At 52.9% G+C, this 15331-nt stretch overlaps 1 protein-coding gene across 4 annotated transcripts in view; it reads right to left on the bottom strand.

The window, feature by feature from the left end:
* The window catches only part of ZFPM1 (zinc finger protein, FOG family member 1), a 133843-nt gene that overhangs the window by 91606 nt on the left and 26906 nt on the right, over window positions 1–15331 (bottom strand). Inside the window, exon 1 of one of the 4 annotated variants that reach the window (XM_030582130.1) lies at window positions 9056–9325. The exons of the other annotated variants lie outside the window; for them this stretch is intronic. Coding sequence (XP_030437990.1) covers window positions 9056–9310 — 255 coding nt within the window. The 5' untranslated portion in view covers window positions 9311–9325. Of the gene's footprint in view, window positions 1–9055; window positions 9326–15331 lie in introns of those variants that run through there. 4 annotated transcript variants of the gene reach the window in all.

The raw sequence follows: 15331 nt of genomic DNA, 5'->3' as shown, positions 1-15331 counted from the left end.
CCGCGAAGGCTAGACACATGCTGCTTTTTTTTAAAAATGAAAGGACAGGTTCTCACGCAAAGGACTCCAGAGGCCGAGGCACTGAGAAAAAACCACCAACTCTCCAGGCCTGGGAGAGCTGGTGACGCCATCCCCATAGAGAGGTTTTACTGGTTTACAGAGGATCTGAACAGCTTAAATGCTACACATGCAGATGCTGAATGCAAACTCGTAGGGTGTGCGCATGCGGGAGTCAGACAGCCCGCCAGGCCTGCCATGGACTTAAGGGTGATCCAGAAGTGGCTCTAAGTTAGTAGAGAAATGAGGCTGAATCCTTCCTTCCATGCCACCAGTTTGCTGTGTGACTATAGGCAAGTTACTGTCCCCCAACCTCCCTCTTTTGCCTGTCGTGCCTATTCAGACAATAAGCTCCTTGGGTTAGAGACTGTCCCTCTCCTTCTCTGTACAGCTCCTAGCACAATAGGGCCCTGATCGCATCAGGGGGCCCCAGGTGCCATCGGAAGACAAATACAAATTAAACAGTGTATTGAGTTCTGCCCGTCAGCTCTGTTCAGAACCTTAACAGCCACCTCTCCCGCAGCTGCATACGTCCCAGCCCTTCATCCACTGGAGCTCACAGCTGGTGTGGAGTGAGCTTGCCCCTTCCTCTCCCACCCAACAGGAGGAGCAGGAGGGATTGGGATTCATTGGACAGAGACCGAATAATGTAGCTGGAGCTTTTCCCTGTCCTCCCACCCTTGGCAATCCTTGTTTGTGTAAAGAACATGGGGGACGCAGAGAGCAGGAGGAGATCGGCACCCCTGGAAAAGCTAGATAAACCCGTCTCCGGGGAGAGCTCCTGCTCCTCTGAAGGCAGCCGAGGTCATTCCCACCACAGATCACACACCTTGGCAACCCAGATGCTTGGGGTTTCCCAGCAAGCCCAGGGCACTCCCAGCCCTGCAGAATGCACAGGAAGGAACAGAACCATCATACCAACAGCTGGGGATAGACCAGGCCGCACTACAAGCCCTGGTTTTAGAGGGCTCCTAAGGACGCCAGAGGAGTTTGAGGGTCCCCCAACTGTGCACCCTAAAAGCATGCAAGGTAGTGAGGTGCCCTAGCCAAGCATCTGGTTCCCCAGTATCATGGCTGAGGAGGCAGGGTGTGGAGAACAGAACAGGTCTCTTCAGACACTTGTGACTTCAACACAACCATATCGGGCTGGAATCCCGACCCCGCTCAGGCAGGCAATAAACTCCCCATAAAATCAATACAGGCGTTCTGCCCTGGTGGCTATGTCTACACAGTGTGCCCAGGCTACCTACCTGAGTGAGGCCAAATCCAGTGATCGCAAGGGAACAATAGCCATGAAGACAACACAGGGTCTGTGCCATCGGCGCTGCGCTGCCTTCACTGCCACTGTTACCCACACTAGCTGGATCCAAGCTCGCCCACGTAGGCCAGCCCATGCACAACTTTTGCTGTGTAGACAAACCCTTAGAGACCTTCTGGACTGACACCTTAACACTGTGCCGGTTTTAATAAATCCTCTCCACCCACAACAGCTACATTTGAGGACTAACCGAAGTTAACCCCAAACTAAGGTCTCTGCCACCTACTCCCAAGAGGATGCATTGTCCCCCGGCCAGCAGTACAGAGTAAATAGGATGCATCTCTCCAGATGGGGACCCCTAACAGCAGGAGCACTGCAAGGCTGATCTGCAGCCCATGGAAAGCACACATAGGAAACCAAGCCAAGCTGGGAAAGGCAAAGCACTGCAGCAGATAAAAAAAAGTTAGAGGGAGAAAGATGCTAAAAAGCAGGAACAAGGGTTGGTTTCTAAGCCTTGTAAGAACCATGCTCACCTGCCACCGTCATCTCCCAAAGCCCTCCCAAATCAGGGGCTCTGCCATCCCAGAGATATCCCCCACACACACACACAGCCCCCTCCAACTTAGATCAGGCGTCCATTCCACCTGGCTGGAAGGGTCAGCTATTACTAGTCGGAAGCTCTGATGCTTTGTTAAGAATTTGGAGGCATCTTTTGGGGCCAGCTCTGCACTTTCAGCAACGGAAATGTTTGAGCTGGTCCCTGTTCGTTCACAATACCACCCCCTGGGTGACTTCCAAAGCTGCCACACAGCATGTGAATGGAGGCGCTACAGGCAGCTGGACAATTCAATAATGCTTAGGGGGTGGGAACAGAATAGGTACACGGCAGGATGTGCAATTCTTCCCGATTATTTCTTCTCCCGTGGCCTTTACCTTCCCTCTGCAGGGGACAGCATAACGTCTGGGGCGGCTCTTGGCAAGCCCACCCCTAGCAAAGCTTTCCCTCAGCAGGAGAGAGGAGATGCTCCGGACTAGCCAAGTGGATAGGTCATAGGTGCACGTGCCAGGAGCGTGCACACAGAGAAGGGCCATGCGCACAGGGCACCTGCAGGAGCCAGCCCAGATTTCTCGAGCTGGCCGTTCCTGGAAAGCGTTAACATGCAAGCAGTGCCGGGCTCTGAGGGAACTTGACCCTGAGGAGAGCAGGAGGAGTGACCATGCTGGAATGAGAGGGCCATGCACAAGGAGCTGGGGGTGACTCCACGTTCCCCTGCAAAGTCAGCGAGCTTGATAGAAAGCAGATAATGGCTCTTTGTCTCTGCAGCGTCCTTCAGGCTCTTATCCAGTCGCTGACCCTGAATGCATCTTCAAATTAAAAAGAAATATAGAACGGAGACTGGAGTCGGCAGGCGGATGCTTCCCACCAGGCCCTGGGGAGCTTAGAGACTCTCCCAGATTGTAAAACATGGGCATGCTGTCCACCAGCCACTTGGCAATTGGGAAGCAAGGAGACCAGTTATTACCTGGGCTTGAAAACACTCCCAGCTCCCCTGTCAACTTGGCCCCAAGAGTCTCGGCCCCAATGCAGGCGCAGGTCTCACTCCAGCTACCACACTTCCCTCTACCAACGTCTTCCTCCAGCCAAGGAGAGAGTCTTCCCTGTTCTCCCCAGGGCTTTCCTGCTCTGGGCCAGTCTGACCAGAGATCCAGCTAAGGGAGAGGGGATAAGCGACTAACTTTGCTCAGTAAGCCAAGCAGGGATCTGCCTCCCCTAAATGCGGGACAGCCTTTTGCCTCCTCACCATTTGTCTCTGACCACCATACCCGGAGGGCAGGGACCAGGCACCCGAGATGAGAGCTTCCCCACTTGCACGTGACCAACAAGTCACTGGGTGTAGAACAGGTTTGGCCAATCATCCAGGCTCCTCCATTTTCCCCATGTCCTCATCACAAGGTTCACTAGGGTCTCTCCCTTAGGAGCTGCGTGCACACACAGCAGGGGAAGGATGGACAAGTGGTTAGGGCCCTAGCTTTGGACACCTGAGTTCAATTCCCTGCTCCGCCACAGACTTCCTGTGTGACTATGGGCGAGTCACTTAGCTTCTCTGGGCCTCAGTTCCCCCATCTGTACAATGGGGTTAATAGCACTGCCCTAGCACACAGGAACTTCAGGGTGGTTCCTGTTGCGATCTGCCATCACCAGAGCCACTGACCAGATAATCACGCTCGCCGTAGCCAGCATCAACAGATGACTTTTTACACCAGGGAGTGCCGCAGAGAGGAAGCCATTGTTGGGAGCAAGCAGGTGGAAAGCCACAGTGCTGCAGACATGGCAATCATTGCTCTCCACCGCTACAGGCATTTTGAAGAAGGACTTTAGCTCCCTCCCTTTGTCCTCATTTTTACTTCCCCCTCACACCATCTTCTTAGGCCTCGTCTACACTTAAAACTGAAGTGGACATAGTTTGGGGGATCAGGGATATCCCTGGTCAGGCTGGCTCCAGCTTTTTTGCCGCCTCAAGGAAAAAAAAAAAGAGATAAAAGCCACGATTGGCAGCACTGCAGCGCCAGCTTTACCGTGCCACTTCATTCTTCGGCAGCAATTCAACGGTGGGTCCTTCACTCCGAGAGGGACGCACCACAGACCCGGATGTGCCGCCCCTTTCTATGGGCCGCCCCAAGCACCTGTTTGCTGCGCTGGTGCCAGCCCTGTTCCTGGTGGAGACACAGCGAGGTCCAGGGAAGAATGTTTCCACCAACCTAGCTCCCGACCAAAAAACAACCCCCTTCCGTCCCCGTAGGTTGCCACAGGCCCAGTAGCGTAGACTCAGGGCCTTAGTGAAAGAGGCGTAGAAGTTGTACAGCCATCGGGGAATGCTGCTCTTTATATTCACAAGAGCAAAAGACCCCAAAGCACCTTCACCCACGCTAACATCCTCTGAACATTCAGGGTGAGGAATTAGGGCTACAGGAGCCAGGAGAGTTCAGAAGTGAGGGGGTTTAACAAACAGCTGCACTCACCTAACATTTGTCATGGGTGTTTTCTTTGTTAGACTGAAGCTCGTTGTATTATCACCTGTGGGTACGTTTAATGCCCACTACTCATCACCACCGTCTCTGGGCACCTCAGTCTCAAACATACTTACCCTCACACACCCCTGGGAGGCAGGACGGTGCTATTACCCCACTGCACAGAAAGGAAACCGAGGCACAGACAGATTAAACTGACTGCCCACAGTGACAGAGTCTGTGGCAGAGCAGTGACTTGAACACAGGTCTCGCAAGTATCAGGCAAGGGCCCTGACCACTCGACTATTTTTCCTTTCTTATCCTATAGGGTATTAAATAGCTACCCCAAACCTCGCTCCAGACACACACAGAGTTCTGGCCAAGCCAACACTATCAGAAGACTTAACTTTGGAAAAACCATGCCTGCGAAGCACAGATATAAGTCTCAGTAGTCAGATACCCCTTTCACAGGTTTGGCAGCTGCCGCTCCCCAGTTTAAAGCTCGAGTGAGGCACAAGCAAAAGCCACCACCATTATCAGCACCTCTTTGATCTAGGGCCCCGAATCTGCTCTTTGGAAAGGCACAGAGCCCAGTGGGATATGCCTAGTGTTCACCAGCCACCCTGGCTGCCTCCCACCACCTGGTTCAGCCAGACAAGAAGCCAGCTCCTTAGGCAGCCCTCACCCACACTTACATCCTCAGACCACAGCCATCAGAGGTGTGGGGGAGGGAGTTCGCTCACCCAGCTCAGTCGAGGCACGGGACTGCGGCCACAGGCACAAGCAAGCATGCGATGCCATCGGCTGTTTTCAGACGCCTATCTCCTCTAGAAAGGATGGGTGACCGTGCTGATAATTGCGGATACCGCAGAAGAGGATGCTAGGGAGATAATCTGCTATTATAAAAGAGGAGGGTGGCTCTTGGCCAGATGCACAGCACAGAGAAAGGGCCCCAGAGATTGCTCCATTCCACTGCAGATCAGAAATCCTTTGGCTGACATCAGTTCCCCCTGCCCAGGATCTGGGGGCGGGGAAGAGCGGAGTTAGTGAAGCTGAAAAAGGAGCATCTCCTTCCCAACGCGGAGAGGCCCTTGTAACTTACTTCCCTGAGCCGTGGTTTAAGATTGATGGAATGCGAGTCTCTTCCCAGCAGTGGCTCCTAGGGGTGATGGCCGGATGTCTCTGCCAGCGCATCCCTCTCCGGCGCTAACACCCCCGAGCAACAGCGCACAGAGCCAGACCCAAACTTCAGGGGCATCCTGCCTCAGGGTCTGACTTGCGCTCACCACGTCCCTGGGAAGCGCTCACCAAGCCGAATGGCGGCATGGCGTCATCCTGACCTTTGACCGCGCCAACACCAACAGCATTTTGAAAAGAGACAAGTCAGCCACCCGGGCGGATGCATCTGAAGGGCCAACTGGATCTTTTCCTATGTGGGAAACCCTGCGAAGCAGGAGCAGGCAGCCCCCCCGCAGCCCAGCGACAGGTTTAAAGAGCATCTCAGGGCCTGGGCTCCCCCCTCTTCCCGATACGTTTTAATATCAATCCCCTGCGAGTAGCTGATAATGTTTGGGCCCGGCCCAGCCCCATGCTACAGAGGTACCTATCGCTAATTAGGAGCCCTTCTCTATCACACCGAGATAAACTCGGCCTGACCTTGCCTGGTGGTCTCCATGGCAACACGGGTGCCCTCTCCACATTATCTGTCCCCTCCCCCAATGATTAAACCCATTAAGTCGGGGGGGGGGAGGATAATGGGGAGGGGAGCAAGAGAGGAGATGCTGAGCGGAGATAAGTCAGGCAGCTCTGGCAAGCGGAGGACTGGAATCTAGTGTGATGTACAAAGCCGGCCCTGCAGGCACTTGCTAGCAGAGTCCTGCTAGTGTCCTGACTGGCCAGTTCAGCCGATGTAGCTACGCAGTCCCCGCTTCGTCTGCTGGTTTCCATCCTCCCACCTCCAGACTCAGATGCACCTTTTAACACACCTGCACGCCCTGCACAGCCCAGCGGTCCTTGCACCACCTGCCTTTCCCCGAAAGCATGGCACCCACTCAGCCTTGCATCCCTGCTTGCTGCTGAAGCAGCTTCGTTTGCAGCACTGGGCCAAAGGTTAGGGACTTTCTGTGCCATGGCACAGCCGCGTGCGGGGTACGGGCCGGGCCTGGCCGGGTTACACAGGGGGCCTGCTGGGGCCGCGATGTGATGCTGGCCAGAGCCAGTGCTCGTTTAGCATCTCTGGGCGGTGCTCAGGAAGTGCTCCATTTCGGCAAGAGAGCAGCGATAGCCAAGCTACTACTAGCGAGGCGTCCCCCCCACCCGGGGCCTGGCCAGCAAGTCGCAACCCTGAGCTAAGGGCAGGGGACGGAAAAGGAAACCAAGTCAGAGTCTCTCTGGTGACCCTGAGTTGTACCACGTGAACACCTGCTGGATGGCAGCTTCCTATCACTACAGGCCTGGCTCTGAGCTGGCAGCCTAGAGGAGACAGGCCCCGTCAATCACAGACTATCCCCAGGGCCCCCCCTCCGCAGGACATCTCCCAGTCTGGCCAAGGAGGGCCAGCACCATGCAAAGACCCTCAAAGCCAAGGTCTCCCATCCCAGTGCAACAGCTAATCCCAGCAAGATGCCGGCTCCAGCTCCAGGTGGGGGAAGTGGGCCAGGCTGGCAGCAGAGGGCACAGGAGGTGTAGAGCCTCCATCAGCCACACTCGGAGCAGCAGATGGGGAAACGAGAGGGAACAAACCCTGCTCTCCCATTGTGAACAGCTGCTCCTCCCTGCTCGTTTTACTAGAGAGCTGGGTGCCCCGGCAGAACGTCTTCTCCCCAGAACAGAAATGCCCCCCAACACACACACACTCGCCCTCAAAAGCTTTGGGGGAGGCTGGATCTGAACTTTGCAGCTCAGGCCCCAGAAAAAGGGGTAGGGGGGGAGAGAGACAAGGAGAGCCAGAGCCTGAGAAAAAACAGCCCTGCTGATATCGGAGAGATTGGTTTCAGACGGAGCTGCTCCCTCTGCCAAGTCCATATCCTATCTAACCGGGGTGTAGTTACTTAACATTCATCACTGGCTGAACTCTGTAACTTTATCAGCTCCCAAGCATGGCGCCATCTGAGGGCCCGGCCATTCTCAGCTCTCAGATAGGCCAGATAAACCACTGATAGATTACAGGAGATTGTTTCACTTCAGGGGATGCGATTACTAATAGGAATAGTAAGAGAGCCCGCATCATATCAAACAGCCAACAAGGGGGAGGTGCTGGGGTGGGGGTGGGGGGGGGGAAGGAAAATAATGAGAAAGAAAAATACAGGAACAATGGCAATGAAGTGACTTTACGTTTCAGATAGGGCCGATAAAGCACTGATAGATTTTAAGGGAGGAAAGATTCTAATAGAGCCATCCCCAGCCCTACGACACATCAGATGGATAGAAACAGATTGCTTCACAAAAGAGAATGCGACTTTTAATGCAATCCTGGCTTTTCATCTGATAGAGGAGGAGGAAGGAAGGAGGGAGGGGGAGAAGAACTGTAAACGGAAGGGGAAAAGTGTTTAAAATTACACCCACACTAGGCCAGACACAAAGGGGCTTTGGCTGGAGTCTGGGCTTTTATGGCACCTTCCATCCAGAGGCTCGGACAGTAACATGGATGCCACTTTTCAGATGGGGAAACCGAGGCAAAGGGGAAGCAATCAGTCGTGGCTAGAAATAAAACCCCAAGCTCTCAATTCCATACTAATGTAAGTGTAATGTAAAGCCAGCGCTTTCACCCCTTCCTGGTTTTTAGTCACTCCAAAAGCATGGGCTCATTAAGGGCCCGTTGCAACAGCCCATCCCTACCTAGCAAAGCACAGAAATACATGCTCAAAATTCAGCACGTACTTTTGTTCTGCTGAAGTAACGGGCCAGAACCATGTACTTCAAGTCAAGCACATGGTTAAGTGCTTTGCTGAAGAAGGATGAATGTAAGTTACGCACTCAGAGGCTCTGTCAAATGGGAGACAAATGGCACAAGTCTAACCCAGTGGTAAGTTTTCCCTTTTAAATCAAAGGAGATTTCAGTTCTTAGAGCTCTCCACTCCGAAGAATCCCAGATCAAGCAAGCTATGTCCAGCATGGGGGTGTATATTTTGCAGAATCTCTTCAGCCAGCTCTGAGTCACAGCTGTTTAGCAGCGCATGCCACCACTCGTTTAGGACAGGAAGTGAATAACCACCATCTCCAACCAACATGTGTTAGGCAGAATGCACAGTAGTTATCCCCAGTGGGACTGACCAGGATATTGGTCCTATTTCAAAAAAGGATCTGGAATGAGGAAGAGCTCTCAAGGCCTCTGTTAGCAGCTGCGGGCAAAGAGGAAGTTGGGGGATACGTACTGGGCCAGCATGTGCCCACAGCCAGGAGCCGGGAGTCATGCTTCAAATGGTTTCACATGCCCAGGGGAGTCAGATGCTCCAGGTCATCTCCAAAGATGGAACTTTCAAACACCCAGCGTGGCTAGCAGTGGAGAGAAGGGAGGAGACAGTCTCTGAGTCAAGCCCCACGCAACTCAAGGCCCATTTCTGTTCCCCCTGAACCGGCTCCTTTATCCATTAGCCAAGTCCCACTCCCGCTGCCTTCCCATCCAGATCTCAGAGCTGCCCCACCCATTGGCTCGCTGGGAGTTATGGAGAGCAGAGCAGCTGGGAGGACCCGTTCCCTTTCTGCCCCCAAAGTCCATGGTTCTATAGATACCTGAGCAGATTCAGATCCAAGTCTCTGCAAGGAGATCGGTGCAGTTGCTGTGCCAGCCCATTGACCATCAGCGGCTGCTTCTGCAGCCTTGGAGGAGGGAGGCAAATAATCACAATGAAGGTTCATGCAATTGTACACAGCTACATGGAGCAGAGAACGAGGCCTGGAGCGTACTGGTCTCAGGAAGGGTTCCTGTGGCACTCTAGACCTCTCCATCATCAGAACACTACTGACTCCCCCCATCAAGCACGCCATGACGGAGAGGAGGTCTAGACAGCTGGAGACCCGAGGGGGTAAACAAAGCAACAAGTGGCTCAGACAGCATCCAGTAAGCCCTGGCGCTTAGACCTTTGGGCTCTAGAAAAGTTACTTTGCTGGCATTTCTCACACCCCAGCTGCTGAGTGACGCTGACAAAGGCAGAGGAGGATTCCGAGACCAGCAGGGGAGATGGGTGCCTACAAACTGGGGAATCTGCCAACTTCGTCCTATTCATGGCTTAAAGGGGAGCCACACGATTTCGAGACTTGGAGCAAAAGGTAAATGAGTCAGGACACCTGGGTCCTACTCCCACCTTGGTGTCCCACTGGAGCGAGTCATTTAATACACCCAGTGCCTCCACTTCTCTATCAGAGAGGAGACTTGTTCGGTCCTCAACCCTGCAAGGTGCTGTAAGGAAGTTTAGACTTGAAATTAGATGCAGGTTTCTAACCATCAGAGGAGTGAAGTTCTGGAACAGCCTTCCAAGGGGAGCACTAGGGGCAAAAGACATATATGGCTTCAAGACTAAACTTGATAAGTTTATGGAGGGGATGGTATAATGGGGTAGCCTAATTTTGGCAATTAATTGGTCTTTGACTACTAGCAGTAACTATGGCCAATGGCTTGTGATGGGATGTTAGATGGGGTGGGATCTGAGTTACAACAGAGAATTCTTTCCTGGGTGTCTGGCTGGTGAGTCTTGTCCACATGCTCAGGGTTTAGCTGATCACCATATTTGGGGTCCAGAAGAAATTTTCCTCCACAGCAGATTGGCAGAAGCGCTGGGAGGTTTTCGCCTTCCTCTGCAGCATGGGGCAGGAGTCACTTGCTGGAAGGTTCTCTGCACCTTGAAGTCTTTAAACCATGATTTGAGGACCTCAGTGGCTCAGACACAGGTTTGATATAGGAGTGGGCGGGTGAGATTCTGTGGCCTGCGTTGTGCAAGAGGTCAGATTAGATGATCATAATGGTCCCTTCTGACCTTAAAGTCTATGATTCTATCTATGAAAGTGGGTGCTTTTCTCAGTGAGCATAAAGCACTTTGAGATGCTTGGACACAAGGTGCAGTATTCCTGTCCCACGGCTCTATATAGCCCCAGCAGTAAAGCACCCTGAGCCAGTAATGTCAGAATATTACCACCATGCACTAACTAGGAGAAAAAGTGCTTCAGGGATATACACCCTCATGCTTCAGGGCACGAGTCAGCTACTCACTGTCAGCAGCCGGGAAGTCACAGCTTTTCCCTCTGGGAAAGTCAGTGCACAGTTGTCCATTACAGGGGATTTACACTTCCTTCTGAAGCCATTGTTATTGCATCCTGGCTGAGAAGGGATAACAGACAAGATCGAGCATTGGCCGGCTGCGTATAGGGATTCCTACATTCCTATTGCCAGAGAGATTTTACTTCTCTTCCAAGCTAGAATAAGCTGGCAAATATTTGCTCACCAGATGCAGCCCTCAGGAATGCCCTCCCCCCAGCTTCTGGCAGGGCAGGAAGGACCCGAGGGAGAGATCTGCTATGGGCAGGCTTGAGGAATGCTTCAGGACTTCCCTGCCGGTGCGCAGGACTGCATTTGGTACATGATTCGTGTGTGTGTGCGCGCGCGCACGCGTGTGCTCTGTTAGTGGAGTGCTGCTGGGGGGGCCTGCAGGGTGGACCCAGAACAGAGTGGGGCGTAAAGGTGGAAGTTGGAAGGGGATCCGGACAGGTCTTTATCCCCTTCCCCGTCTCCACTGGATTCAGCCTCTCCATGATCTTTCTCCCCAGTCAGGACAGGTTTGTCTAAGGCAACAGCTGCTGCAAGAGTGTAGAGAAGCCACTTTTGTTCCCTTGCGGGCAAGAAAATCTGCCTGGGCGAGCAGCTGCCTCTCCTCCAGTGCTACTACGCCCAGGCTGCAGGAGCCTGTAGAGGGCTCCATCCCCCCCTTCCCCCATCCTCAGTGGGAAAAAGCAAGCACCAGGCTGGCAAAGACCAGCCCTGCCCAGTGTCTAGCAGCCTGCCTGTCTCCCAGGGTCTTCCTTACACAGAGCAGGCATGGACCCAATCCAGCCTAGCCTCAGGCGTGCTAGAGATGGCACAGAGTCTCCTCTCCCACTAACAGCAGCCTCCAAGCCAGGCGTCTTTGCACGGGAGGGAGAGGAGTTTCATTCCCACGTGGCAGGGGAGCAGAGAGAGGGAAATGGAGACAGAAGCAAATTCTGCTCTGGATTCACACTCCATGTCTCTGGCCTTTGATGGAGTTACTCTTGATTTACACGGGGGGGGGGGGGGAGAGAGTGTGTCTGTGTGTGTGGAAGGCCAGATGATTGTGCCCCTCTACCCCCGGAGCTCAGAAAGGCTCCCATACATTCGGTGGGAGTTTCTCCCCCCCACCGGGGCTGCCTGCTCCATTTGTGTGGCAGGCACCGTGGCTCCTGCCCACAGAGAGAGTCTCCAGCGGAGAGGAAAGGGTCTGTTCCTTGGAAGACGGCTTCTGTGGTTTCCTCAGGTGGCAGCTCAGACCAGATGCAGACACATGATGTAAGCGGCACCAGAGAGATTGTAAACACTTTCCTGCCATTACAGCAGCTAGGAAGAATTCCCCGCAAAAGCAGCTGACAGCTCATTAAAGAAGCAGATTGGGCTTTTGGTTTTGATCACTGAGTTTTAGTCCCAGGGATGCTCAGCCAGTCTCTCTGCTTCCTGCCTGCAGGTTTGGCTCAAGGAGATACACAGAACTTACAGGCTTCTGCCTGGAAGGGAGGGGAAGGTTCTGTTCAATCATTCCTTCCAGCGGTTTGCCAGCCTTGCTGCCCTGCAAAGAGCTGCAGAGGTCACCAGTGGATTTCAGGTAGCTTCCCCAAGGAAGGGCAGAGAGGCTGGGGGAGCCACTTTTAAAAGATGGTCACAACTTTCAAGGTGGGGGTGGGAGGGAAGAAAGATCAGTACAGCAGTAGCCACAGGACCTCAGACACTCTCCTTTCATCCTCCACCAGCCTCGTCTTCTCTGCACATTCTCCTCTGCAGCTCCTCCATCCCTGGCAGGGCGAGTTATCTGCTTGCAAAGCTTGCTGGGAACATGCCTTGGTTCTCCCTCCCCCTAACTTCTACAAGTTCCCCCCCCCCACATCTGGGTGGGACCTCAGACACCACAGCAGAGGGAGACACTACGCAGGACTGTCCTTGCTATGGCTCAGAGAAGCAGACACATATCGGTCCTGGAGTGGGGAAGGAAGCTATTTTGAAAAGGAACTTTCACACAAGGGGAGAAATTCCAGAAGAGATTTATTGCGCGCGCGCACACACACTCGCACACTCCAAATCTGCCAGTGTCAGGCACAAAGGGACTCCCCAGAATCCATAAGTCTAACTTGCTAACATCATCACAACTGTTCCTGCAGCAAGGTCACAGCACTGCAGGATTAAGCAGTCAGGAGACGCCATGCTGCAAGGGGCGAGTGATATCATTTGAAAACCCTGAAGCTCCTCCCTGGAGAGCCAGGATGAGTGCCGACTGGCGATCTGCTGACACATGGAATCGGAGTGAGGGCCACTTGGTTGAGCTTATTCTGGAATTTGAGCTGTTGCTTCTCAAGAGGGGAAGCTACTTCTGCTCGCCTCTCGCTGTCTCAGACTCTGGACAGCCCTACACATTCGCCGCCATTGCAACTAGGCTAAGGACCAACAAATGGCCCCTTCAGCCCAAGACACATACCCAAGCTTTGGCAAGTCCCCACCAGGGGAGGCCTATTCCAAAAATGCTTTTGCAAAGCCGCACCAGGTTGGCAGGCCACCTTTCAGTCTGGAGCAAAGACATCGAGGAGAAAGGCCTTGGCCAAGGAGCCCTGCCCAACAACTGCCCATGACATGCACCGCTCATGGAGGAGGAGACAGAATTCATCACCTGTATATTCCCAATGCTCCTGCATACGAGACTGACACCAGCCCTGCCTGGGAGGCCAGGAGAGCCACCTAGGTAACTGGTTAGTCAGTTCGAGTCCTTTACCTGGACACAGGTCATGCATCCTTCTGGTCAAACTTTGGGGGACCAGACACTGGATGCTGAAGAGTGAGGCACATCCGAGGTGCGCTGCTAACTTTGCCCGCCACTTTCCCTTCAAAGGCAGCGGGGATTGCTCAAACAGAAGGAAAGCAGCAAGCTAGGGTGGGGTGGAAGGGGAGGACTCAGTTACAGTGGCCTTTGGGGAATAAATCACAGATTCTAAATAAAAGGGGAAAAAAATCAGGCCTAGAAAGAAAAGTTCTGCCCAGAGTTTCTTTAGGTACATCTATGCTCATCTCATCGCTGGAGAGAAATATTAGCCAGTCTATAAAAATATTTGATTCTTGCGCCAACCTGTTACCCATATGGAGATCATCAATACCAGGCGATATTGAGGTCGTAGGTTAAACTGGAGGACATCTGGCTAATCTAGGGACAAATTACTGTTCCAAAGATAGTTGCAGTGTTGTTGGAGCTGTGTTGGACCCAGGATATTAGAGAGGCAAAGTGGGCAAGGTGATACCTTTTACTGGACCAACTTCAGCTGGTGAGAGAGAGAAGCTTTTAAGCTTACAGAGCTGTTCTTCAGGTCTGTGTTACAGAAATCTAAAGCTCACGGCCTTCCAATATCTGGAGAAGCTACGAGGGGTCTTTCTAGTCAGAATGGCCAAGTGATGCACAATGGGTTCCAGCTTCGCAGAGTCTCCCAGGATACCCAAAATCTCAGGCCAAAGAGGGGCTGGGTTCTAGACGAACGTTGGACAGACTGAACCATTTCCAAGCAAAGCAAGGCAGGATCCTGCAGTGTACAGCAGGTACCCAAGTACAGCGTTCCACATTCATCTATTGACCATGGTGGACAACAGCCTCGATTTGAAGGCACCGATAGAGCAACACACATGGCCACGGGGTGAAGTAGCGGGAATGCAAAATGCTTCCCACCCCCCAGCCACTGGGCTGTGCAGGAACCCACATCTCCATCGCCTTCTGTCCCACCACGAGTCGCTGGGGAAGGGCATCATTTTACCACAAAGCCTGGTCAACACACCAACTGGCACCAGTTTAACCTGATTTAGGGTGACCAGACAGCAAGTGTGAAAAATCAGGACAGGGGGTGGGGGGTAATAGGTGCCTATGTAAGAAAAAGCTACAAAAATCAGGACTGTCCCTATAAAATCAGGACATCTGGTCACCCTAACCTGATCTAGTGTAGATTTGTGTATAGACACTTGGCTTCAGGACCGGCTTATTCAGTTTAGTTGGCTTTGGTAAATATACAGGCAAAAACTAGACACGTGCGTGTCCACATAGTGGCTAGCACCTGTTTCCATTCAGTCGGTTTATAAACAGGTTTTAGATAAGTCACGGCAGCTGTTGCATTTTGATGAAGCCTTGGCACAGAGCACGCTAAGTAAGATACACACACCGCAATGGCATTGCCAGCTGGGACTCCAGGGTCACGACCTGCGTTTCAGGGCAATCTGTCGCTCAGTAAGAGTTCCGTGTTAAGAATTTGATAGCATTGCCTTCCTTCAGGTGAAGCTGCACCCACAGTGTTGCATGGACTCTCTGACCAGGTTAAGTGCTTCCCGGGGAGACAGTTGGCATTCTAGATCCCAGCTGATATGGCTCGAGGGCATGGGAGGGAAGCAGGAGTTCACTGCCTGTGGATGCCAACACACTAATTGATATGGGATTCCAAGCAAAGCTTTGCTTTTAGATGTGCCCACCAGCTTGCATGAGTCATTCTGCACTTTGCACACACCCAGGTGCTCTGCAGGCCCAGTCGCTCATATTAGGAACGTGGGACACTGGAACGGAGTTCGGACACGGGATGCTAATAGGAAAAACGTTGCTTGTAACCCATCATTCAGGACAACAGAGTCCAACTTGAGAATGCTGAAAGTTAGGTGCCTAACTGGTCTGGCAACAGCCACTGGTATTTGGCCGCTTTCCAGCCAACATGGCAGATCTGAGCTGAACTGACAGTCTCAAGATATTTCCACATTCCTGGCAAGAATGAGCTTGGGGT

Source organism: Gopherus evgoodei, chromosome 12 (assembly GCF_007399415.2).
Source record: "Gopherus evgoodei ecotype Sinaloan lineage chromosome 12, rGopEvg1_v1.p, whole genome shotgun sequence".
Taxonomy (NCBI): domain Eukaryota; kingdom Metazoa; phylum Chordata; order Testudines; family Testudinidae; genus Gopherus; species Gopherus evgoodei.
Note: the sequence above shows the minus strand (reverse complement) of the source record. Positions and strands in the feature narration are given on the sequence as shown.